The sequence below is a fragment of the Hippocampus comes genome, unplaced genomic scaffold (genome assembly GCF_001891065.2).
Source record: "Hippocampus comes isolate QL1 unplaced genomic scaffold, H_comes_QL1_v1.1 scaffold487, whole genome shotgun sequence".
NCBI classification, from domain to species: Eukaryota; Metazoa; Chordata; class Actinopteri; order Syngnathiformes; family Syngnathidae; genus Hippocampus; species Hippocampus comes.
The window spans coordinates 332,201-358,922 of record NW_017805352.1 but is presented as its reverse complement, the minus strand read 5'-3'; the positions used below and the strand labels follow the sequence as shown (position 1 = coordinate 358,922).

Here is a 26,722-nt window from a genome sequence, read left to right as displayed (position 1 = left end):
GTGTATACTGTATATATATGTATACTGTATATGTATATATATATATATATATATATATATATATTTCTTTTTTTTAAACAGGTCCGTCAGAATGTGGATAACAACGGGGGACAAGGGGACAAATGAGTTGCTGGCATGCTGTCTATTTGAAAGCGACGTTCAATAGGAGCTACCCACAGAGACGTGTGGATTTTAATGAGAGCAGGGACTTGAGGTTTGCAGACAACTATGGTCACAGTGCAGGGGCCTCTTTCCAACAATGGCATTCTTCATGAACACATGCCACACATTGAAAAAGGTTCCCTAGAGGCCAGAAAATATGTGGGTGTCCTTGTGTTGGTGTTTCGTTAAAACTGGATTCAGAAAGATGGTTGAGACGTTATCGAAGGCCTTCGCCAATTTCAATTAATTTGGGCAACTGTGTCAAACGTGACTAAAAACAGAATACAATGATTTGCAAATCCTTTTCAAATTATATTCAACAGAAGAAAGAAAGCATCTTCAGTTGACCACACCTGCAGTGTGCTATCCTGTTTGACGATCGCGGTATGTGCATGTCTGTGCCAGCCCAGTGATTAGTGATTATGCTGAGGCAGCAACAGAGCACCAGCGCTAATCATCTTTGCATCACACATCCTGCCTCAGCATGGGACTCTGAGAGGCTTATCATCAACTTTAATAACACACATACATCAGTGGAGGGAGGATTTTATGAGGCACGATAAAAAAAAAGAATAGAAATTAATACACAACAAACCAGGAGTGGGTAAATATTTGCCCGTGGTGGCACAGCACAATCGGTTTAAAATATATTTTGTGGTAAATCATGGAATCCACAGTCGTATAGAAACTGACCTGGGCCGATATCCGCTGCGGCCGTTGTGGTCTCTGGCATTGTTGTGCCACCTGCAACAACAAAAATGTGAGGACGGTTGGCCAAATGAAGCCGTCAGCCAACCTTTATTCCGTTCCCATGCACTATTTGGATCCATGCTGGATGCGACAAAGTCTACAGTTACTTTTGTAACAACCCCCTCAACACATGGCTGAGACAGGGGTGTCATGCTCTTCGTTGGAGACTGCAGGTTGATGGCGAGTGCAGGCAGCAGTGAAGGCTCAGTGCATTACTGGGGTGTAGCGGGAAATGAGGCCAATAGGCATGAGTGGTTAAAGGACTTGAGGGAAGGTGCATGAGCGTTAAAAGGATTGAAAAGATTTGAAGCCGATGTGTGCGTGGCGCATAGGTGGAACCGTCCTCTGCTTTCGGTTTGCATTAGGAAGGGACAAAGAGTTCTTGAGGTGGGAATTACAAAGCGGGTGCTGTCAGGGTTGTAACAAGCCAAACGGCGCACTTCGGTGCATGCATGTGTATTTGCAAGGCTGGGGGACTCAGGTCAAATGAACTGTGGTTGAGAGCAGGAAAAGGGACTTTAAATTAATGAGGTATGAGCATACTCCGGTGAAGAAAGGTGGGGACTGGGGGCGGGGGGAGTTGCAGTCTCATGTAGGCGAAGTTAGCACCTGTGATATCGTAGTCATCACCTGTGCCACTGTGGCAGTTTGCTTGGTCATCGTCGCACTCGTCTGACGGGGAAGCGGTGGGAAGAATCGTGGAAGGAGGGACTGTGGGAGCTGCGGCAAACAAAGCAAAGACCACGTGATTGATTTCATGTTTAATATAATGTTGTTGGGTTTTTTTGGAGGGTGGGGGTGGCGATAGCCTTTTACCGGGTACCAACAGCACTTGCGCTAAAAGGATGTAGCGCTTCCATTCTACTGGTCATCCCCATCGCCACTGCATCAGTGGAAATGCAATCCCGATAACGGTTAACCATTATAAACGGTTACAAACAAGCTCAACTGAACCATCCCACTTCGTGTTTCCATGTTAGGATTTTTCAGTGAAAATACTGACCATCTGCAATAGAAATACAAATCCATTGCCATTATTCCTCTGGATTCTGAATTACAGTCCTTGGCCTGTGTTATTAACGATGCCATTTATAGCAATCCTTCTGTGCATATCTACCTTGGTAGGTGTCTTTTATAAGTCGAGTGGAACCAAAAGCGTGTTTGAAGCTCCAAGACATAGAACAGGGTTTCCGATGGCTATTGGCAGGGCCCCAAACAGCCATGGCAGCCTGTCATTACGATCCTGTGACACTCTGATGTGGCTAAGACTCCAGAGCCACGCTTCCTTCTATGCTACACAACCGTCCAATGTGTAAGTGTGTGTGCGCGTGCGTCTGTGTGTGTCTACGCTGACTACATTGGAGAAACACATACCGTAGTATAATGAATGGATCTCACTATTACAAGAGGGAGGAAAGAGGAGAAGGAGAGAAGATGGGAAGTATAGATAAAGACAGACACAGATAAATTGAAGTAAACTCCCTGCATGAATGTGTTGCATGTGTGTGTGTGTGTGTGTGTGTGTGTGTGTGTGTGTGTGTGTGTGTGTGTGCATCCTATTCTTCCGTTAGATGAAATATGAGGCAGATCAGCCCCTGTCAGATTCAGGGTGGAGAAGGTCAGAAATGGGGTCATTGCTGCATCAGGGGAGCCTCTCACTGAAATGAGGATTTAGCCCTTCTGCTTAAGAGTTGCGCGCTCGCGCTCGCACACACACACACACACACACACACACACACACACACACACACACACACACACACACACACACACACACACAAAACTGCACCTGTGTACATGACTGGTACTACATGTTTGGTCGAGATTATTGTGTGTCTGAGTGTGTCTGTATGTCTGTGCAAATGTGTGCACGTGTGTGTGTGTGTGTGTCTGTGTGTGTGTTTTGCATTAACACTGAAAACAAGCATTATCATCTGACTAAAGCTGCTGTTGGGAGTCAATGAGGCTTACGATGCAATGGGCTTCCCTGAAATTCAATATGTAAATCCATTTAGGCCGAGCCTGCTGCACATTATATTGCTAAGCTGGTTCTGTGTTATCAGCTTGGAGAATGGCAGGAAAAAAAATAGAGGTAAATGTAAAGATAACAGAAAGAAAATGCGTGCGGCCCTTGAAAAGAACAAAGAACGCGCAGGATCTCGGAAGAGTTTGATGGATGCCAGGCTGCTATAATCCAGCTGGGCCAGGTGGGCGTCTATTTGATCCCTCCCCAAGAAGTGACGAGCAATGGGGGAAGCTTTGATGAAACTGGGAGACAAGACAAGTGTCCCTCTTGGGAATACAGAACAGAAGCCGCACAGCTGTGGGATCACCGGAAGGAGCCTTCATGCACACCTTGAAATAACTGCGGCTAAGACACATAGCCACTTATCGTCTCGATATTAGTCAGGATGATAGATGGCTCACCTGTGTGATTTTTAACAGAGAAATTAAAACATGTACTTGAAATATGTGAAATAAGACACAGGTCACAAGTGCACCTATGGTACTTACGGAGTGTGGATGTGAAAGATAAGGTCACGACGAGTGAAAGCGTCATTACCGTGAAACCTTAGCACAGCTGGAAACGTCATTAGCATGAGTGGGAAAAGCTTTCACCGTCAGTGGCACTTTACCGCTCTTGGTGGCAATGTCATTACTGCTTGTAGGGGAGTCATCATCATGGCTGAAAATATGTTTCTCGCTTGGATAAAGGTAATATTGCGACTTGCACTATTTGCACTTCACGCAACCGAGCTGAAAATGCGCAGTTTGGATCGACTGCAATTTGAAGGTTTGTTTACCTTCAATATCACAACCCAGGAGCTCAAGTCGCAGGCCCATTCCAGTAGCGGTAGCCCTGTCAGGGTAGATTCGGATGAAGCGGGTCAGTAGGGGTTCCACTGTCCTCAACTCAGGAGTGTCATAGTTGCTATTTCCTTCGAAAATCTGGCAGACAGACAAAAATGAAAAACAAGAGCAGAAATAAACACAGGGTAGCTGGAAAATCAATACGTCTCTGACGGTTAATTAATGCTGAATTTCACACACCCCCGGGAAGAGGAGCAAGGACATCGAAGATCGAACTACGACATTGAGAGGGATACAAAACCTTCCCGCAAGAGTTGGGGGTGGGGGGAAAAAGTTTCCAGTGAGTGTATCTTGTAACAATGGGCTGCATTGTAATTGTGATTTTTTATTTTTTTAAATTTTTTTGCATGGACTGTACATGCAGTGATGCTGCAAAATAAATCTTCAGTTTCTCCAGTATGATGGATAAGCTCTCCTCCCTTTGTGCCTCCCCCTTCCTCCACACTCCCTTCAACCTCTCCTCAGGTGAAGTTTCTCGCTTCCACTGAAAGAGTCGAACTGTGCGTGTTGTGCGGAATACTAAAAGGGAAAGAGCAGTGGGAATAACTCTTGGTACTGATCCTCAATTGATTCAAGTCATGACAGAAACTTGCTCACATTGACTCAAGAAACACAGACAAAGCGGCGAACTTGAGTTACAGTCATTTTAATTTGGACTAATGAGCTTGATCTACGTGCCCTGAACTCATTTGACGGCGAGCATGTTTTTTGCCGTTTTTTTTTTTTTTTTTTGAAGAATGGAAGCATTCAATCGCAGGTACGTCTTTGTGCATTTAAATATTTTTCAGGTGGTCGGGTAAAGAAGGGTTCCGAGAATAGCTGGGAATGAATGAGTTAAAATGGATTGCGTTTCCTTCAAAGTAGCATTTGTTCAACTGTAGCCCAGAGGACTAATTAAAGGACGTTCAATCTATTTTTCCCAAGCTGTACGTGTACACCCCCCCCCATCACCCCCTCCCTATATCTAAGAACGTATTTTTCATATAACTCATCATACACTGTACCTTTGGCTTGTTTCCGTTGGTGTCCAGAACCATTCTCCAGTCAGACCCGTTATTGCTGTGGCCAAGGCGGAACTTCTTCATGAAGACTTTGTTCTCACGGTGCTTCCCTCCCTGAATGATCAATCCCTTCACCACTTTCTCCTCCCCCAGGTCCACTTGGAGCCATTCCCTGGTGAAAGGCTGGGGCTGAGGCAGCAGGGTCCAACCCGTCCGGCTCGTCAGTAGACGGGCGTTGTCCGGCACCCAGCTCCGGTCGGTGTGAGATGATGCTGTGATTTGGTTGTCGGTGATCAGGCCCGACACCATGCCAAGCATGCCCGAGCATGGGTACTCTAAGAGAGGAAAAACAAAACCAAAATGTGGATTTTCTTTTGAGTGAAAGTATTGGAAAAAGAAAATGGGGCCCATGTTTCAAGGTTTACTCTGGGTGGTTCAAGTTTGTGCAGGGCTAACGGTAATAGTCAGTCATTGTGAGGACACCTTCTTTGTGATGTGACTATTCTCTTCCTGTCCAATGATCTCATGCATACTAATTTTCTCACCCTGAGGCGCTTGTCTGCAGGCAGCAAATTAAAAACCCTCCACTCCATCGGTGCTTCCACTTCCTGCATTCGGGGGGGCACTATTTCTTTTCATTTCTCATCTCTCGCCTTTTTCCACAGATTCCCGTGTAATCTCACACACACACACACAAAAACAAAACAAAACAAAACAAAACACTGTCTTTCATCTGCGGCCCGCTCATCTACCTTCTGCTTCGCCGCAGCAGACATCTGCTGGAATGTCTTTCATCCACTCATCCTTTCTTTGTGCACATATTTATACTCTACACGGCAGAAGTTCATCTGAAAACATATCTGTGGATCTTTTGTTTCTTTTCAAATGCAAACAATTGCTTCCCAATCAGATGGCCCTGATCATCCCTAACAATGCACTTGTGTACTCCTGAGTTTTGCTGTGGTGTATTAACAGTGTGCTGTATACCGTGGTCCTACATTCATTTTTTTTTTTTTTTAATCTTTAGAGCAAAAGATACAGTTCCCTCATGTGACATATGCCATCATATCGTTCCCATTTACATGACACAAAAGAAGGATACAGAGAACCTTACTTAGTAGCGTGTTGTACACGGTAATAAAAAACTCCTTCTGCCCATATGCTCCTGACCTCCAGCATGTCCCCGCATGCCGAGGCAGGGGCCTTTTGTGACACATCTGACTCCCACAGAGGAATATATCCATACGTTATTATATATCTTCTGTGTCTGTCGGAGACAACGTGCGCTCTGTGCTGCAGCACAACTAAGCAGCACGGCTGCGTCTGGGAAAAACGAGAAAAAGACTTGGAGAACAAGGCTTCATTCAGACTTTCTCTGGTCATCTAAAAGCAGCTCCTATGCAGAGCCGTGAGAGAGATCCCTGGTTCTGTCATCTCTTGGTAGAAATGTCCAAATGGGAGCTCAAGACGGTCTCCGTAGGGACTCAGCAATCACTGCCGATAACCGGCTCAGGATGGTCTTGGAAGCAGGAGAATGGTAGGAGAGTTTCGGGTCGCTGTGTGTGCCTAGAGTCTATCTGCATCAATTTTATTCACACTTTCTCGGGCTTCTGGGGTTGTTTAGATGGAATTTAGCTGAAGCCTCCCTGGTGACATACTATGTGCCACTGGCAAAACCAGAGGAACAAATTGCTTGCCGAGATGGAGATCCGCAGCTTCGTGGGCCCTATTTTGGGTTCGGGTGGAGCCTCAGTGGTTCATCACATAGGCTATATTTATAAAGTGTTTTGTGTTTACGAACAGCCGGTTGGAGATTCATAATATTAATAACTAGCCGAGACTTTATGATAAGGCATCACCACTTCTGACGTTTGACTTGTCTCTCAAATAAATAACACACGCCTGTGTTTCAAGTGTATATTTGAACCTAAAAACGAAGGATGCACTAACAGGCTTAGTTCACCGCACTCGGCTATATTTTTAGTTCCTCGAGCAAGCTCTGCTATCAGAAATTGTTAACCTCAAATAGACGAGAGTGAGTCATAGTTTTATGCAGGGCCGCAAGAGCCTCGCAGCTCCGATGCCGCCACATGTGCTGTACTAATGCAGTCGAGCTGGCAGTGTCTTCTGAGCACCCAGGGGTGCTGACGTCATCTCAGAGGCCCTGTGGTGACTTCAGTCTTGTGATGTGTTTACTCGGTCCGTGCCGTGGCTTGGTTACGTTCCCGAAAAACAGGCAACGCAGCTGCAACACTGATATACCCACAATGCACTCTGCAATCACATAAACAGCCACTCATGTTCTGCCGATCAATATAAAGTCAATCTTCAACCTTGTTTTGGCCAAGGTACCTGTAACTGAAAAGCCTTTTATTTTGCCCCGAGTAACGTGCAAATGCTACATGAAAACTGATTACGGCACACACTCACAATAGTTACCAGCAGATGTGCCTGAGCGCATATGAAAGCCAGCCACTGAGACATATACACTGCCAGGAACATTAAAATAAATAACAGCAACAAAATAGGCCAACGGCACAAGAGGGTTTTTTGCCAAAATCAAAGCTCTGCAAAAGAAACCAGACTGTAGCTAAAGAGGACGCTGAGAACAGAAACAGCAGGAGGGATTGGACCACATCACGCCCACCCCTCTGTCTGCCAGCTGTTAGCGGCATTTATATTTTATGAAGTACATCGAAACACAAGATAACATGAATAGCTGATCTCCGAACAAGAACTGCTTCCATGTTATAAAGGACCGTCTCACACCGACCTATTGTATCTTTCCGTATGGCAGATAAGCAAGGACGCTGGACCTCAAATTAATGTAGCTATTATGATTCTACACGAGCACAGCAATTAACAAATTGAAAAAGACGAAGTAGGTTGATAAGATCACCACAACTAGGGTATGTAGAGCTTCACATTCTAAGCTTTAAGAACAAACACAGCAGAGGAGCTTTTGCATGTTTGTATGCAAGTCGGTCACGGATGATTCGGAACTGCACTAACCTGATATCTTACATCCATACACTTCAAAGCGAAGCGCAATGCCCGTTTCCCAGGTAACTGGACGGATGCGGATGAAGCGCGTCAGAGTGGGTTTGGGCATCATCGTCTTGGCGATGTCTGTTGGGTTGGCGTTGCCTTGGAAAACCTGAGAGGCAGAAAGAGTGAAGAAAATCACTGGCTGCACTGGCTGAAATTACCCCTTTGGTATAATTTACGGCGCATTGGACAAGGAACCAAATTGAGGGTAATGTCATCATCATCCAAAAGCCTCACTATCAATTAGCTCCCCCTCCAAAAAAAACAATGACTACCAATAATTCTACAAAAATACTGTTCGAGATATATTTTGACTTGACGGATATGTTGTAAATATGTCAATGATTGTCACATAACGGTATACATATTTAAAGTCATCAAATGATGATTGTTGAGTGATTAGTATGTTTAAAGTGAACATCCACATGACACCAAGTGGCTATGGTAGCACTGTTATGTTTGAAACTTAGGCGGCTCATAAATAGTTCTCCTGTCTCCTGCGCACCACATGTGTGCTCTGGCCTGGGAAACCCGAGGAAGTATTTGCAACACTAACGGCACAAAATTGACCAAAGATGCCCCTTTTGTGTACTCTTGATCCAAATCTGTGGATGTTTTACTGCAGTGTCTTGTTTAAAGGTCAGGAATGGCGCAGACAACGTCACAGTGGAGCATTCAGTGACTTTACGAGGAGGCTGACCACACAACTCTGAATTGTCCATCAGAGTTCAGTCAGGGTAATTGAATATTAGCCATACAACTCCTCGACCTCCTGAACTCAAGGCTTATAGTGTAGAGAGGAATCGAGCAGGGAAGAGCAGGGTGGACAGATGAGGTAATTTGACATGACCGAAAACATGATGCAAGGGCAGAGTCATTCGCCCATGCAGTGTCCTTCCGAACGCTGCCAAACATGTCACTCAAGGACTCGCAACAAAGGGGCCGAGTTACAGTCATGAACTGCCGTAAATGTCATCAGTCTTCCACTCAGCTTGCTAAGTGTAAAGTTGTTTTTTTTGGTGAATACAAATCTGCAACTTCAGCAGGCGGTAAATGGTGCCTATTCTGTAACAGAAGCACTTTAGGATACGGAGGAAAAAAAAATGGTTGAGTGTGACTGTGGCACCTTGCGACCAGCACTTTACACACAAGGGTCAGTGTACTTAAGAGAGGACGAAAAGGAAGCAAACCCGGCGGTCTGTGTGCACAAACATGGTGGTTTAGATGCCCCCGTTGCTCTTGAGAAAGCGTCGCTTCCACAGTATTTACACGTCAAACATGCCTCGGTGACCCTGTGGACACCCACTTTGGCGGATGCATCCAGATGGACAAAACCTGCCGTGCTGATCAGCAATCAATGGATACCAGGCTCCGGCCGAGCATACCATTCCTCTCTTCCTCTCCCTGTCAGTTTTGCTCTCCGGGATCCGCCTATCCCAGCTGCTCAAACATGACATCCTCAACAAGCATTCCATTAAATTGTTGTTTGACAAGTCTTTTGTCATTGCTGTCCCTTGTACAAGTTGAAGGGAGCTGAACACAAACAGAGGCGGCATTCCTTGGAAAATCTCCCCGGTGGCTACAGATACTACGAGCATGCTCAGTAAAAGTCGACCGCTGACACACACGCAGTGGCTAGGTGGCCACACTGAGCAGAGTGTATAATTGCACGTTAGAGCATATATGACAGGGTATTTCCCATTTTGTGGCATTCGAAGGCAACACGCAGCAAACCATAATTCAAATCAGCTGGTCTTCTTGAGCCGGGATATTCCAAATGTTGCCGGTATCTATGACTTGGCCCTCGCAGACAAGTCACAAAAATAAACTACTTTTATTCTGCAATGCTATTGTGGTACTGTCAACATCTGGAGGATGTTCTGCAGATAATTGAAAAAATGCCGGAGGACGCAAAACATTATCATGACATGTTTGTAATGCTCATATCAAAATTGATACCTTTGAGGAAAACTCGTTACCTTTTGTTTCGAGCCCTCCTTGAGCGTGATCCAGTCTTCCCCATTTGAACTGACGTCTACTTTGTAGGACTTGACAAAATAAGTCCTGCGGGTCTCCTGGGAAACTGCACCCTGTGTACCGATGGCTGAGATGAACCGTAAGAACCCAAGGTCCACCTGAGAAGTGCAGGATCAGAACAAACGGCAAAGCATTTAATAGGACCATAATCGAACATATTTTCGCGATTGTCGCAAGAATGGCAAGAGGTCTTTTTGTATGTTCAGAGGGTGCCCATTTTTTTCTAGCCACGGTTGTTACCTGGAATTTAATAACATGTCATGACAATACCTCTGAATTAATGAAAAAGACTCGGGATGACAACTTCATTTCCTGATGTGTATGTCACAAACATATTGGATAGAAATGTAATCTTTACAATCAGATCAAATCCAAATTCACCAATAAGAAAGGAAGAAATAGAGATTGAATAACAAATATCAAGCCTCCTAGTGCCTTTATGAAGTAATCATGAACTTTAACCCACCGATGGGCTGTTTTATAATTTACAATGTGGGATCGGCCAGAGAGAGAGAGAGTGTGTTTGTGCTAGATGTCTGCTCTTTATATATTTGTCACATGTTTACATTTGCAGAGCTGGTGTTCACCAAGGTTAGTAATTGACTTGCTTCAGACCCTAAAAAGAATCTTGGTTGTGTGCCTGTCGAGCATCAGGAATGATCACAACCATGTCACGACCGTGACTTTCAGGAAAGGAAGACCACACAAACCCTTATGGAAGTCATTTGGCGTCTGTTTATGTGGCAAGGACATCCGTGTATTTTTTGTTTGTTTGTTTGTTTTTTGTTGTATTGCTGATGCCTACATTGCTTGTAATGAGCGATACACTCGGCTTATGGTCGAACTGTGCATTTTTGGATCCACAATCATGAAGTAATCAGCGAGAGCTAATCCACTACCCAATGACTAAAATGGAGACAAATGTCAGGACAACCCCTTCACCCACAACTGAGTGGCAGTGGTGTGCCAACTGGAAGGTTTTTAAATAATGCCCGGTTTAAAGACGCTTACTTAAAAAGCTCCAACTCTACTTTGATAGATTGAGCAGACATTAATGAGGAGTAATTGCATTCAGATGCGACTAAAATAGCGGAGCAGTACGTTTGGGCACGGGGCAACCGGTTTCCAGAGCGTGATGGGAGAGTCTGCTTTGAATCTTTCATACAACTACGAATGTACATTTTGGTGATTGCATGTGAGTGTAGCAAAAAATAAAAATAAGGACCAAAATGGAACCCTTCATTTAGGACTGGTTCCAGGGGCGCAGATGCACAAGAGAGTTTGCTCATACTTATTCAAAGCTTTCTGCATACTAAAATGAAAGCTAAGGCCATCGACAAGCACGGTGGCACTTGAGCCTCTTTTATTTAGTCATCGATCAAACGGTCCTTGATGCATTTAGAGCTGGAGAAAAAAAAGAACATGTCTCTCTAGTCTCTCATCTCCAAGTATATGAGAGAGCCAAGATACGTTTGCGAGTGTTTGTTGCAAATCGCCAAATGCCATCAACAATTTACAGTCTGTTGAATCACACAAGATCAAGAGCTGGTAACAGAAAGTGAAAGAGTTATAGCTATGTTTAGTTTTTAATACAACAGCACTTTCTAAAGCTTTACAAATCATTTTCCTGGAAGACTGAGTTGGACGCAAAAGATGGACGCGGTGAGGTCGAGAGTGGATCACTTTCATATAGACTGTCAGACAGTAGGGGCCTGGATAATGGGCCAAGCATGATTTATTAATGGATACTTGTTAGAGGAAGAACAACAAGGTAGCGGTTGCGCTAACAGACCAAGGTTACATAGGTCAGGAGCAGAAGACTGCCCGACTGGGCGCTTGCATTCCGCAGCCCAGAGGCCACAGCAACAACAAACAGACCAACATAATGAGTGAACGTTCTGTCAGCAGTTACGCCAGCCTGTGGATCGCACAAAGTGATCTTGATGTATAAAACATTCATGAACATTCAGAAATGACTTGCGGCGCACAGCTTCGAGCCTTGAAAGGCTAAATCACATTCGTGAGTGACTCATTTCACAAGGAGCAGTGAAAAGTGACCCGAATCGAGCCATTGTGGCGACGTTTTGGAACTCGGCAAATGCAACAGCGTGAAAGATGTCCACAATCACAGCCCGCATATTGTCAAGACAAATAAAGACGCGTGGCAAGAACACAGCGAGTCATCAAAAGGAAATTACTCTGGCTTAAACAATTTGATTTGTATTCTTTCTGCGTGACCTCAAGACTCCTTTGTAATAATGAAGATTTAAGGCAAACTCTTAAGTCAGTGTGAAGTATTGCAACCAGAAAGAGAGGAAGACAAATGCGTTGCGCTTAGGCTTGTGATGACGTCGATCAAAAACATTGAAATCCAGATGACATTCTTGAATGGTTTCTTTCGATGCGTTTGAACGAAGCAATAATTACAAAATGATACTTCAAGAGCACTGGCAGCTGTGCGAGTGAAGACTCTCGCCATTACTCAAGCTGCACAATATGTATTTTAACCGAAGCTTAATCACTGTTGCGTGAATGCAGTGTGAAGAGCTGGTCAAATTGATGTAAAAGAAAAAAAAAGGTCAACAATTTTTTTTTACAATATACCTCTCTATGCTTGATTGGTTTATAATTGAACTGCCAAGAAATCAGCAGTCTGAGCTGTAGGGTTGGGGGTGGGGGGGGGGGGGTTGTACTGTCAAATACTTTTTTAAAAACCCTCCGGTTCAATGTTGGGGAACATGTTTGTGATGGGAACGCTGGGTGAATAAGTGATTTTTAGCCCCCTCTGAAAAACGGCAACCTCAGAAATCGGAAGGAGAGCAGCAAAGACCAGCTGGTAGACGCAGATAGAACAAAACCTCTGGAAATACTTGATGGCCCTGGAAGGCTCAAATACACTCATCAAAGTTCTGACCTTCCACTGAATGCAAACCAGTTTGTGGGGCTTTATCTTCATAATAATAATAATCATCATCATCATCATCATTTTTGTGATAATAAGAAAAATATGATGATTCTTTGGTGAGCTAACATGCCGTCAGCATGTGTTTTGCCTCATAGTGCTTCTTTTAACGAGCTTTGAGCAGCTGGTTTGCAAATTTCTTCGACAGAACAGCAAGTGTTCCTTGTTTTGGGGTATCCTGTCGCTCCATAATAACATCTTCTTGAATAAATAAGGACTGCAGGACCCATGGGCCACCCCCACAACCTCCCATTTATCACAATATTCACTTGACGTGATGAGGGTTTATTTTTAGACACGGCACCTTTTTGGGGACATTAAATTATGTATATGTTCCATTCATTGCGCTGATGATCTCATTTCCTCACGCAGAGGGAAATAATTAGTCTCACAACAGGTAATATTACTCGCAAATTTGTCTTTTTTGTGGGGAACCTGTGCATGTATTACACTTAGCGCTTCATTGGCGATGTCGGTAGAATTTACTTTTAAGAGCCGCCGCAATACTGTTCTCATCGTAATGGAATAATTTACGCTCATGTGGCTAAATAAGGGAAATATTCTAAAGTCACTCTATCTCAGTGTGACGCAGTCCACACCACCGCAAACAATAACAACAGTAACAGACTCTCTTAAAAGAGGATTCTTATCTCCGTGAATGTAGAATATTTTCTGACTCAGCTCTCCTTTGATTGTCCACGTTGACTTCATGGAATGGTTGGTGAGGTCAAAGCTTCCGGATGTCTAATTTTTAGGCCACCGTCATTTTCAATCGTTGCTCGGGCTCCATTGTTACGACCACCCCTGACACATCTGCGTGCATGACCACAGCTCTGAGTCATGATTATGAAACAATGACATGGGCCATTGGACAGGAAAGAGAGGCAACCTGGAGGTATATGTCATGTCTGGCAGATGTTTGATGAGTCAGGCCCAGATTATTCATGCGAGTAACCATTCAGAGATCATGACAAGAATTATGATCTGAATTTCTACCAAGCAACTGTTTCTTTTTATCATATCATGCAATATCTTTTTGGTATAATTTTGAGTCCAGGTTTTAGCATCTCTCCTTCAAGTGGGATTTTGCATCCCTTGATTGATTATTCCATTTTAGAGCGGGAAGCAGGGAAGCAGTGAGGTAGCCAACTCGGTTTCCATTTGTACGCTAAAGTGATGAGGAGGTTGATGAGCTCACTTGCAGCCTCTTTTTATGTCTGCACTTAATCAACAGACAAACTGCCGTTTATTCCTCTGTTCATTTTATAATGTGATATAATTTGTCTTCATTTGAGAAACCATAAATGACATAAAGGACGGAGTGGGGCAAAACAGTATCCTTGGCTCACCAAAAGCAGATATGGCTAAACGGGGAATCTCGATAACTGTCAATCCCTGAGGAAACACACGTCAATTTTATCAAACAGTTCAAGGATCTTGGACACCACATTTAGACGTGTATCACATCCGAGACTGTAAATGTACATTCTGAGTAAACCAAATTTGCGATCACTCCAGAAAACGAGAAGCAAGTTAGTGTCATTGTCTCCTTTCATATTTAACCGTTTGGGTGTGTGAATAGAAATAAATACACAAATACCGATAAAAATAATAGCTAGAGTGCGCTAGAATAAACAATTGTCGTCAATAGACGGAACTATTGAAGAATAAATTATAGATGTGACTCAGAAAGCAAAGAAAAAAAGCTAACTTACTGTCTGGCACATATGCTTCTGGGTATATAATGTTGCCATTGTGAGTTGTTCAATAAAAAGGCTTTTAAGTATCGACAGTTGGGCTCTCTCCAAGACAGCGTTAATTATTCATGTTGTGTGTGCCTGCAATCAATGGCAGCTGCCTGACAGCGACCCGGTCCTGCTCTCATTGAATCATTCTGACACTCCGGTGACTCTTTGCGGCCATCAGATCCTTTCTCTCTCATATGCTTCCAGCTCCTTAGTCCCCCCCCCCCCCCTCCACCCCCATTATGCTCCCCCTTAGTTCTCGGGCCACCGTGCTCTGATCGACAATGTGCAAATGCCGGGTGTTTTCTTGACAAAGCTAAGTGTTAATCAAGTTTTCCTTCTGGCGCTACCCTGACTTCATAAAGCCGATGATCAGGCCCTAAGCCGGGGAGTCTGGGGTGCAGGCTAATTCATTTTCATTTCAACCTGCCGCGGAGGATCCTGCTGTTCATCCTCTTAGGCTTCAAAGAACAGAGTGGCTCATACAGGAGGATGATATGCACAAATCTCCCACCTTCATGCTCCTCGTGCAGACTTGAATTTTCATGAGGGATAAGAAGTGGGTTGACGAGTGAAGGCGGAAAAGAGCGAGCGCAAACAAATGAAAAAAAGAAAAGGCTTGTTTGGAAGGATTATCACCTGCGTCTTTACTATCCCGAGTCACAAACCCACTCAAAGGACATCTGCTTATCTCTGTGTACAGCAAACCGCTGATTAATGATATGACTAAGTCAGCACTGGGTCCCCAAACTACACGACGATAATCTAATTACGAACCTTTTCTTGTGTCAGAAGGAGACAGCGTGAACACCGATGACAACAAGCAAAAGTAGTCAAAAAGCAGAGCATCCGGCAAAAGGTCACCTGTCATGAATTATAAAAGTGTTTGCCACAAACCGCAGCCGGGGAATGATAGTGAAATAAATAATGAGTGCATGTGACGCATCTCGTGGTGCACTGAGATGATTTGCGCGTGCCGCGAGGGGACCCGAGCTTGTTGCGCCGCCACAGACCGACTTATTGAAAGCAGAATGACGAATTCCACTCTTTTAATACCACTTGTGATAATTGGCCTGGTGCTCAAAGTGCTGGGCGCAAGTGCTACACACTCCTCAGACGGCACAAATGACATGGAAACCACAGACTTGGCCCTTTCGTTCGCTCTGACATTAGAAGGCTTTGGATCAGATTAGTATCGGGGAACCGAGCAAGCCCATTAGAGTGCGTCCAGTTTCATATCCACATTTTACTGCCAAATCAAATTTTCAATCGGATCAATACTGAATAACAAGGAGAATCTCGAGTGACAACAAATCATTATGGGGGTGGGGGGGGGGGTCTTTCCGCTGGAAGAGAGCCACGTTGGGATCGTGTTCAAGAAACGGCTGGCATCCTTAGCGACCACAGCTAAAAAGCCTCGTGCCTTCGGAACTGTCTTGATTCTTCATGTTGACCAGCGATGCTCGTTTGTTTGTGGTGTTCATATCGGGAGCCCAAAGTAAACACCACACAAAGCATTATGCCACCATTCATTTCAATAAAATAAAGACAAAATCTTTATACACACACAATGGAAATGGAAGCAGAGCTCTAAAAAAACAGGGAATTTTTTTTTTAGAATATGTGGGAAAAATCTAACAATCATTACCGTAAGGGCAAAAAAAAAAAAAAAGAAAAAAGGACGCATGTATGGGAGAAAGCACAGCAAGCGGCACACATACATGTTCTCTCGCTGATTAAATTAGTCTGAAGGAGCACCATGGGATCCCAAGACAATATTTTCACTGCAATAATAAAGGGAAAGCTTGCTTATGACTCTACGCAAGTAAATATTTGGCTTGCGGTTGGCTCTATTATTCATCCCCTCAGGAATATGCTGGGACCAAACTTTTCAGCAATGAAGCGGAGAGTGCTGAAACAAATGGAAGGAAAAGAAAAACAGTCTGGGAATTTACAAGGCCTGAAGGGACTTCAGATAATAAATCAAGCAGGCCCCATTTGCATCTAGGTAGCGCTCCGGCTCAGTCACCGAAGGTTGCTTGTGCTGTGACTTGGTCCACGATTTATTTCCATCCAGGGCTGGATGATAGTCTTTGTCTTTACATAGAGCTCCCGTGCGAATAATGATTGTTGCGCAGACAAGCCGACAGACAAAAATCTATAAAATAAAATAAGATAAAGGGAGGCTATTTGTCTGTATGGCTAGGAAGGCTGCCACAATGTATGGATAAGAAAGATGCGCTTTCCAAATCCCAACATCCTTTAACAGACTGTTGTTACCGAGAAACGAAGAAATTAATAAGTGGGGCAGGGAGACATGAGAAAACGTGGGTAAGTAAACAGCTTTTATGCCCCAAATGCCTCTTGTTGTGCATTAAAAAAGCATTAAATCTGTATCGAAGAAAAGCTATGGCTTGATGACACCCTATTATGTCTTAATGCTGGACCACTGAAACTCCTTTCCACTACAGGATGTCATTTGCTTCAGCTTTGCTTCGTACAGTTTAGGAACTCCTCTCTGGATTTAGCTTCCACCACAAAAGCGGCAGTGGTTGCCTCAGCCGTGCAAGCAGACGTGTTAGCATACCATTTGGTCAAAGTATAGATAACCTTCCAATGAACTCAAACAAGAGGAATATGTTGTCCCAATGTTGAGTGCCGTTTTAGACTTCTTGTCTTGAAGAGAACTTATGCACACCCTTACATTACCACACCAAATTACTGCACTTGGAACCCCAACAAAGTGGTGAAGAATTATTTAGATAAGCTATTTTGCACCAAAATGAGCTACTCGGTGTGCACAGGGTTTATGGTCATGGTATTTCATATTGTATTACAACATGTACAAAAGAGAGTGACCAGGAGTTGCATCCTTATAAGTACCTATTATGTTTTTTTTACAACAGTCTGAGAAAGCTAAAATCAAATATTCATTTGGACTGAAGTCTGGTCCAGCAGGACTCTTAGCCGACTTTTAACCATGCTTTCAGGTCTTATCAAAGAGATACGTAACAACTAAATTCCATGAGACTGGCTGACAAATGCAGGTCAGCTCTGCTTTGTTTGGCGCGGCAAACAACATTTTAAGATGACGGTGTCCTTTAATCAATTATAATGTGTGGAAATGGATGGATGATTGGTTTTTTTTTTTTGTACTTCTTAGATGATGCCTTTGGTTACCTGTATCCATTCCTTGTTTGAGTCCTGTGCAGGCGTCCACGCATTCTCGTAGTAGTTGAGTCTGGAACGCTCCGGAGACCAGCTGGGGTTGTACTGGGACGAGGCCACGATTTGGTCGGATGTTATCTCACCCGATTCCATTCCCAAGGGGTCACTGCAATCAAAGTCTGAGAAAGGGAGTTTGGCAAAATGATGAAAAGGGGAGAGGCTAAGCGTCTTGCTGCCACACAATAGATCGAGCATATGTTTTCAGTGTCTCCCAGTTCTCTGGGGAGGAGGATGCGACATAACAGGCACTGAGTGCTGCCGTCCGGAAAAGAACTCCACATCAAGGATGCTTCAGTAAATCCTTTCTGTTTTCATTCTCCCCTGGTTTTAATGGATGCAGGTTGAAAGTGTTCTGCATTAAGAAGTAAAAATGTCTCCATAAAATATTCAGTGCAAGCTAAGTTTAAGTCTTTTTCATGCTTTAAAATGACTTTCATGCCACTTTTTTATTCCTTTTCGGGGAGGATCTGCTTCCCTCATCTGTGGGACTTTTTCCTTTTTTTTTTTCTGAACACGCCATTATTGGATTTGATTTAGTCTCTTGGGAGAATTTAGGTGAATTTACTACTTGTATCTTGGGGTTGTAAATCACAATCAAAATGACCCACCACCCAAGTTCCGAGATGGTTTATGTTGTTTTGCGTTGACACGGGGCAGCCGTTTCCAGACATGCCAGGCTCTGAGGTTACAGATTCCGCTGGGTCAGGTTGCGGTCGACTCAGCTAACCCCGGGAGGTCAGACACGCTGACACCTCGACAGGAGGCGCCATTGTAATGGCCGGCCAAAACAGAGGACCTCTCCACGTGTCACCATGGCTACATACAGTTACTAGCTTCTGCCTATTTGCGTTTCGGTACTTCCAAATTTTTCTTCATGCAAATACGTGCTCGAGCATGTTAGCATCTCAGTGTGACGAGATGAGAGAGAGATAAAAAAAAAAAAAAAAAAAAAAAAAAAAAAAAAAAAAAAAAAAAATCAAACAAACAAAAAATTCTCTGTCCGGTTTTGTCCAACTGACATTCCATCCGTTGAAAAAAAAAAAAAAAAAAATTCTCTGTCCGGTTTTGTCAAACTGACATTCCATCCATTCGGTCATGCAGCCTATTGGCTGGCAGTCACACAAAGAGACACTTGTTTGTCACCACTGGCAAAACCTGATCAGGTGAGCTGTCAAGCATCGCATAGCGTGGGATTACAGGCACCGAATGTGATAAATGTGATCTGAAGGGTTAAGAGTCTGAGAAAGGCCTTGCCTTTTGTCACCTTATCACCTTCATCAATGACTTTCAGCTATTTCCATTCAACCGCTGCTGTTACCAAGAAGCCACAGAAAAGGGAGGCTTGTCTAGGCCCATCGCATCAAGATAATAAAGTCAGATGTTCTACCATATCGTCCATATGAAAAAGTCAATCTGTAATCTGTCAAATTTAGATTTGTGATTGGAGCAACTCAAATAGCTTGGGGGGGAAAGCTGCAAAGAGTGACATCAGGACAACATTCTAATGGTTGTAGTGTGTGTGTCTCCCCTCAGGGTGAGACTAAACCCTTTGGAGATTATTAGTAGATTTGTTGAATGTCAGACATCTCCTGTGCTAGTCAAAGGCACACTTTGTGTGTGTGCGTGTGTGTGTAAAGGGTGGTCTTTAGCCTCTGGACAGATTTATGACTCCTGACTGCCCTGTCTTTCTTAATGAAATGTTTAGTTGGAGCGTTTTTGCACAATGGGGTCGGAAGGTCACACCCAGTGACTGATGCCCCATGTTAAAACATCAGACGTGTGTGTGTGTGTGTGTGTGTGTGTGTGTGTGTGTGTGTGTCTACGAAGTGGAGAATCCACATTTTGGGTCACGTCTTGGCCTGCTGCGTGTTAATTTATTACTTGTAAAACGCATTCCACAAATAAAGAAAAACGAGGTGTTTATTGAAAAAAGAAAAAAGGTTGTTAATTAAGTCTCTGTCAAATAATGGACCAGCTGCATCGTCAGTGGCTGCTTTATTTTTGTAAGTTTCCTTTGGCAGTTAGTTTTCTGGAACTGCAATCGATGAGATTCCTAATTGTGCCTGTGCTTCTGTGGCTTCTGACATCCGGGTGTTTCCTTTTTTTTCTACGTGTGTTTATGCCAACTCACCCTCTGGAACGGTCCTTTCGATGACCGTGAAGTTGGCAGAAAAACCCTCCTTGGCAATGGCACTGTCTGTGTTGATTGTAAGTGCCAGGATGCCGGTGTAAGAGATGATTCTTCCTGGTGTGTTCTGTCCACAGTACCGCCCAATGTATGGTCCAACTAAAGGGAGAAATTAATGGGGAAGCTTCAGGCAAAGACTGGACTGGAGCTCAACTGTCTTATTTGTTCACCACAGTCATGTCACAAAAATCATTTTCAGTGAGCCCAGTGACAAAATCGCAGTGTTTTGCCAGCAGTCATTGTGAGGTAAACCCTGTACTCCTTGGCTATCTTTAACTAATGGACCATAAGACATCCTCAGAACCGCTGAACGCATTGTATTTTAGTTTAAGAAAATACATAAGTAACCAAAATGCTTGAATGTAAACCAACGTTCTCTGAGTGGGGCTCAGTCCACGCCGTTTCCTGCCACCAACAGGTGGTAGAGACTTTAAAACCAGCAGCTCAAATTTTGATCGTCCTGTTCCCGTTTAGTCATTACAACAGGCTTCATTTCCATCAGCTAAAGTTATTATCCATGAAGAAGGTTTACTCTCTCCTTCCAAGATTGGTGACATCACAGCGCCTTTATTCGAATCACAACATGTGATCAAGCATAGTGAGGTGAGGTTCCTGTGATCGCTGTTTATTTGCTGGCTGGAAAATACATCACACCTTGCCGATCAGGCAACCCTTTTCTGAATGCTGTTAGCGCATAAGGTGAACCAAAAAAAAAAAAAAAACAACGTCCGATTCATTTTTGCGAAGGAGGACCAACAAATTCAGACTGGGCGGACACAACAAAAAAGGAAGTGTATAAGACAAAGCAATGAAGCCTCACCAAGCAGAGTGAGAAGAATGGACAGCATAGAGGCGAGAATGTTAGCAGTAGAGGGAGGCGATGGCAAACGCGATGACCTTGCCCCGTGCGCTGTGATCCGTGCACCTTTGTTGGAATGCACCGGTATTGCTGTGCTGAGACCTGTGGCTTATCTATGATTACGAATGCTGTGATCAGTGGCGAGTGTCAGTTCAACCCCCCTGCAGCCGGCTGTCATCCCAACACGCCCCTCCCTATCTGATGGACAAAAGGCAAAGGCCAGGCCCAAGGGATTTTAGGGAGCACACCGTGACGGCCCAGATTCATCTTCATAACTGCCTGCATACGCATATAGCTAAAAAGTTTAAAATTTGTCACAAATGACACAAACAAAAAAATAAGCGCTACAATCCAAGTACATTTACTCCCGAGGGCTGTGAAGAGAAAAGCTCACCTCCAGGAAAGCCATCCCAGATTTCCAGCCGGTCGTAACGGCAGAACACACCGGTTGGAGGTGTTGGGTCGGGTTCCAGCTCAAAGCTCTCGAATTCCAAGATAATTTCTGACATCCTCGGGGCAAATATCATAAAAGTACAGTCCAGGTTGTTGGGGTACTTTTCTGGAAAGCCTGGTGATTTGATGACACCGCTATTGGAGGTGAAATTCCGAGAGCATTCGGGACCTGCAAGAAAGAACGGGAAGAAATGCTTCATGGTCAATTACAAATTCAGTCAAGGAGATTGGTATTTGCTCATTGATTGTTATTTTGTGGTAAATTAGAAAGAAGCAGAACCACATCAATATTCCAACTCGAAGCCACGATTTGACAAAGCTTCATGTCAAAATATTTCGTCACAGTTGAAAGTGCTTAATGTCTGACCATTGACACATATCCCGCATGAGCCTTGGTTGAGCATGAAATGAAGTTCAGAAATCAGCAGCAAGCAAAAAAGGCACTGACAGCCACAGGAAACTTTTGAAGGAGTGACAGATGAAGTTAGAAGGGAAAATTTTCTCAGCGGAGGCGCTAATGCAAATTCTCAATGACCCTGCTTCACACAAGCACACAGTCATGTGTCATCCAGACCAATCATTTGGAGCTTTTAGTGGCAGAAATGTGCCCAGGATAACATCATTTTCCCACTAGTCTGACAGCCTGCATGATGGCTGCAGAAGGGGTTGACCAAAAACATAATTGCAAGGATTTTTTTTCGGGGGGGCGGTGGCTCGATAAAAACCAGCAGGCTACATTTGCCGCAGCTGAAGAGAATGCGGTAAACTGCTTTTTCCTCTCAGGCATCACGCTGGGCCACAAATTCCGTCCATCAGTCCCGCTTCAGCCTGTCCACTCATTGGGAAATTAAAGGGAGAACCATGTCGATTTGCTCTTCATTGAAGTTGAAAGCCCCGATGAGGAGCATTTTAGAGGGCTGACATTTCGAGCAGCAGTGAAAGTGTGCCCACTTGAAAACAGTGGGTGACAATAATTTCACAGATTTGGGGACTAGAATAATAGAAATACTTTGTGTAAATTGTAAAGCACATCGTCGTTGAGCTGTTAGCTACTTCCAGATGCTTATCAAAAGCCCATTTGCAGCCATTTACAGCCATCACTTTATATTAATCACAGTAGTAAAAAAAAAAAAAAAACCACCGTTTATGGGAACCTTAGTGGTTGTGAGCTTGCTGTTGTGTGGCTAACATGCCCCCCAAAAGAGGGAAAGCACAAAAATTCCACCCGGGATGTTTTGTATTGTTGTCTGCTTGATAGTACAGTCGCTCTTTCCTGCGACACCATCAGTCCAGAGAGCCGTGATGACTGGCAGCATCACAGGAAATGTATATCCTGTTGTCAGCCGAGTCAACGCTCCCTCCTCCCAACTGACTCAGCGTCTGCTTGTTTTATCACCCAAGATGTTTGTATCTCTCCTGGCGGAATTCACCCGCGGGGTCAAAATAAGCAACAGAAAGGGAATTTGTGAGGACTGACTCAGGCAGAGCAACACGCACACACAGATGTGTCATCACATCGGAGACAAAGCAGACAGTTTGGCCACAGTAGTCCTACTGCTGCTTTTAAATAAACTGCACTTTATGACAGGAAATAAGAAGAAAAGAAGTAATGCTGGGTGACAACCTCCAACCCAACCAGAGGTCTACAACATTTATTGCTTGCAGTAATGGATTCTTTTAGCTTCCCATTGAAGAAAGCCGTCTGTGCTGGGTAGGGGAGTAAACAAATGTCACTCAGGCCCATTCTCTGAGTGATTAGAATTTGTTGACACACACACACAAAAAAAAAGACAAATATGCCTGTCAAATGCTATTTGATTGTCGTCAGATTTCAGACCCTGCCAGACTTCAAGATAACAAATAATTATTGATGTGTTTAAAGTCACACACTAATGTTCTCAATTGCTCCCTGAGGGGTAAAAAAAACGCGACGTATTGTCAATCTGTAGAAACATAAGTGATATGGCGGATACACTTGTGGAGAGTCATCACAAAACAAAGCAAAAGAAAAAAAACTGTATTGTAAAATGTATAATATAAGCTTAATGAACAACCTTGGGGCTGTTTGACTTGAGGCAATATGTATGATATGCCATTATAATACAATATACTAATATCATGATCTGTATTCCCTGTTTAGCAGTATATGTGTGTTACAATAAAGATTGTGACTACATGACCAAATATGGCTCTTTTGCCTGAAATGGCTGGCTTCGCATTCTATAATGAGGCAGTAATTCGACTGTTCTCGCTGTCCCATTTGCAGACAATGAGCACAGCGTTTTTACTCCCATGAAAAAAAGAGCGTAACATTCCATGGGACCTTCTTACGTCTGTGTTTAGTTTACACAGAGCTGCAAGGCGTATCGTCAGACAGTGGAAAAAGTGGAAAAGAGGCAGCTGTCTTTTTGTTCTTCTTTGTTTCCATTAGTTTGTCTCTCGTGTTCCTTGGTCACTCGTTAATAACATCACGAGGGCATTGTGAGCTGCTAAGTCAAAGAAAACGGGTTACCGTCTATTCGGTTCTCTGCCTGACCATTAGCCTAGTTCCCGACCCCCTGGAACCGTTTCCCTTCTATCATCATTTTGTTCGGACCCTCCTACAGTCTCTCACACTAACCAGGATGGGAAATGAACTCACATGAGCTTTAACATATTTTGGTTCTGACACAGCATTTAAAATGCCTTAAAGCATCTTTGCCGTGTCTGCTATGTCACCCCTGCCTGGTCCGATAAAATGGGGGATGACGCTGCTGAATGGGGAAGGGGCTTGCGCTAAATAGCTGCGGTCTCCCAAACGGTCTTTGATATATTTATATATTTCCACGAAGCAAGCGTCTCTTTGTGTGCGCATGATGACAGCATGTCTCTGTGCCAGATGTGACCTGTGGCATTTGGGCGTGTCGTCCGTGAAAGCTACGTTTGCTATATTTGCCCCCTCTGAGCCCCACCCGAGAGACACACACATGCACCCACCTTGAGTGTGTTTTTACAGGTGCGTGCAAGTAAAAGCACCCCGACTGCCAATGGGTAATAAAGCGGGAATTTGCAATCAGGTCTATTTTATTGTTGAAAGATAGGATTTTTGTCAGACAGGCCTGCAGCGGACTTAGTCATGCTTCTGAGTAATAGCAACGATGAGCTTGAATGTGGTTGGGGGGGGGGGTGTGGGGGTTGGTCTTCAATGGCAGTATCGAAGCCACCTCGCCCACTTGAATGGGCCCGCAGCCAGCCTTGATGTGGCTCTATGCAAACTGCCAAGCTGTTAAAGGAAAACATATGTCGAGCCAGCATGCTCACATTTCAGAAACACTTGCAGATTTAAGGAGATTTGATCTAAAACACTTTGTCTCATAAAGGAGGAACATGATTTTGCAACGCATAAATCATTGAAACGATAAAAACCTTATTTTTGTTTGCCTTTTTTGGGTTGGTTCAAGTGAGTGCAGCCTCGTTTCGACAGAGCCGTCTATTTCCTTTGATAGTTAACTTGGGGCTTGTTTTACAAGGGATAGTTACGTAACGCTGAATATTTACCATCAATCTAGTGTAATATGTTTAATATACTTTAGGCTTAAACACACTCCAGTGGATGCTTAAAGGGAAAGTCAAGTAACGCATTTAAGAGGTCAGCTCACAAACATCACATGACCAAACCCAGAAAACAGGTGGGCCGTGACGGTCATTACCTGAGCCAGGTGAAATCATTTTCAGTCGACAGCGACTAGCAAAATGGCCGCACCCTGAGATTAATTTTTCTGATTTCTCTCACTCTTATTCAGCAAACAGAATATGAATCAGAATCCCGTGTTTAAACTAGTGGAGACACAAAGACAATTTTATTGCAAAGAAATGTTTTCAACGACACTTCCCCTCAAATCGCACGACATTGTTGAATAATAATGACTTGGAAACAGCTTTCCGGTCCTGCCATTATCCATCCTCTTAATTTCTCGCAAGTCTATTACTTACTGCAGATTCCATCAGGAAACACAAATCTAATCAGCTCACCTTCATTTCTGTTTGTCAGACGAAGATTATTTAACTTCCTCTACCATGTGGCACTTCCTTTCTGTTTCCAGTGGAGTGTGCCTGCCAATTTACAGGCTATAAACTAAATAGCCCGTGCTAATTAAGGTGGTTGGATTGGATGAGAGGCGGACGAGGAACCGACCAGAGAGCACTGCGAAACAACCTGCTTTCTTCCAATTTCGACACTCGACAGCCTCCCCGTGATGAAGGCCAGGTGTGCCGGTGTTTGTATACTTGAGGTATTTGTGAACATGTATTTACATCGACTATAGTTGGGCTACAGCAGCTCATGTAAACATTTCTGTATAGCTTGGCACGTGATCCTCAAGTGAAGTGTGTTTACATATTTTTCTTTTGAGGGTATGTTTAGCTTCACTCTTTGGTTGCGTTAAAAGCGTGACAAAAGGCGGTGCCAGTCCCGGGGCTTGACATTGCGTGATCACGGGCCTTTAATCATTGTAATAAACGCCCTGCATTCTTTGTATGCGACTTTCTTGGCACGCATAAGTTGGCAATTCCTTCATTATCAGATCATCTGTGCATCATCATTAACGTTACATGTGTTTGCCAACACAATGTTTTCCCAGCTAATGCTCCGCTTGTTGATAAGACGTCCTAATCAGCTAGCTTTGTATCCCTCGCTCTGCTTGGCTCTCTGTCTCCGTCAAAGGAACCGCACACTTAATTGATCTCGGGGCCTCATTCTTGGCTCCCCTGCACCGCAGTAGTCAAAACATGGAGTCTATTCATAGCATAATGAGGGTTTTGGTCAACTATCTGGGGCAGGCCCAACAGATCCAGCAGTTGGTGCCGCCCAGTGAGTGATGGAAAGTGTTATCTTCTCTTCAAAAATTATTTGTCAGTGCAATTCCCCTCTGGAATTGTTCATCTGGCTCTCGCTGTGGAGACTCATTGATGGAATAGTCCTCATGTGTCCTCAACTCCCTAAGTACGTGTTCTGTTGTTACATCACCGTCACCACCAGGCCCCTTATACACTTCAAATTCAAATCTATGATGATAGATGGGTCTGGAAAATACCACGCTAATCAACGGAAGAATGTTGCGGATTTTACTGGTCTATCAAGGGGGGATCAGGCTGTGTGTGCGCGGATGAGCTTCCATTTGGTGGGGTGGAGTGTCACTTTGATCTTGTAAATGGACCTACACTCCACCAGCTGCGTTGAAGGGGGGATCAGGCTGTGTGTGCGCGGATGAGCTTCCATTTGGTGGGGTGGAGTGTCACTTTGATCTTGTAAATGGACCTACACTCCACCAGCTGCGTTGCTGTGGTGGCGACACACAAACATGCACGCACACACGCACACGCACACGCACACGCACCTTGATCTTAGCCTCCAACCGTCTTTTCCATGGTGGGTAACGT

General features: G+C 44.1%; 1 protein-coding gene across 2 annotated transcripts in view; it reads right to left on the bottom strand.

The window, feature by feature from the left end:
- Positions 1 to 26,722, bottom strand: part of nrp1a (neuropilin 1a) — a 51,426-nt gene that overhangs the window by 3,773 nt on the left and 20,931 nt on the right. The window contains exons 5-13 of one of the 2 annotated variants that reach the window (XM_019871869.1): positions 21,246 to 21,473; positions 19,936 to 20,091; positions 17,757 to 17,923; positions 9,812 to 9,967; positions 7,797 to 7,941; positions 4,788 to 5,119; positions 3,717 to 3,861; positions 1,522 to 1,632; positions 856 to 906 (exon numbers count right to left, since the gene is read on the bottom strand). In XM_019871869.1, the coding sequence (XP_019727428.1) occupies positions 856 to 906; positions 1,522 to 1,632; positions 3,717 to 3,861; positions 4,788 to 5,119; positions 7,797 to 7,941; positions 9,812 to 9,967; positions 17,757 to 17,923; positions 19,936 to 20,091; positions 21,246 to 21,473 (1,491 nt within the window). The remainder of the gene's footprint in view (positions 1 to 855; positions 907 to 1,521; positions 1,633 to 3,716; positions 3,862 to 4,787; positions 5,120 to 7,796; positions 7,942 to 9,811; positions 9,968 to 17,756; positions 17,924 to 19,935; positions 20,092 to 21,245; positions 21,474 to 26,722) is intronic. The other variant, XM_019871870.1, reaches the window with a different exon arrangement.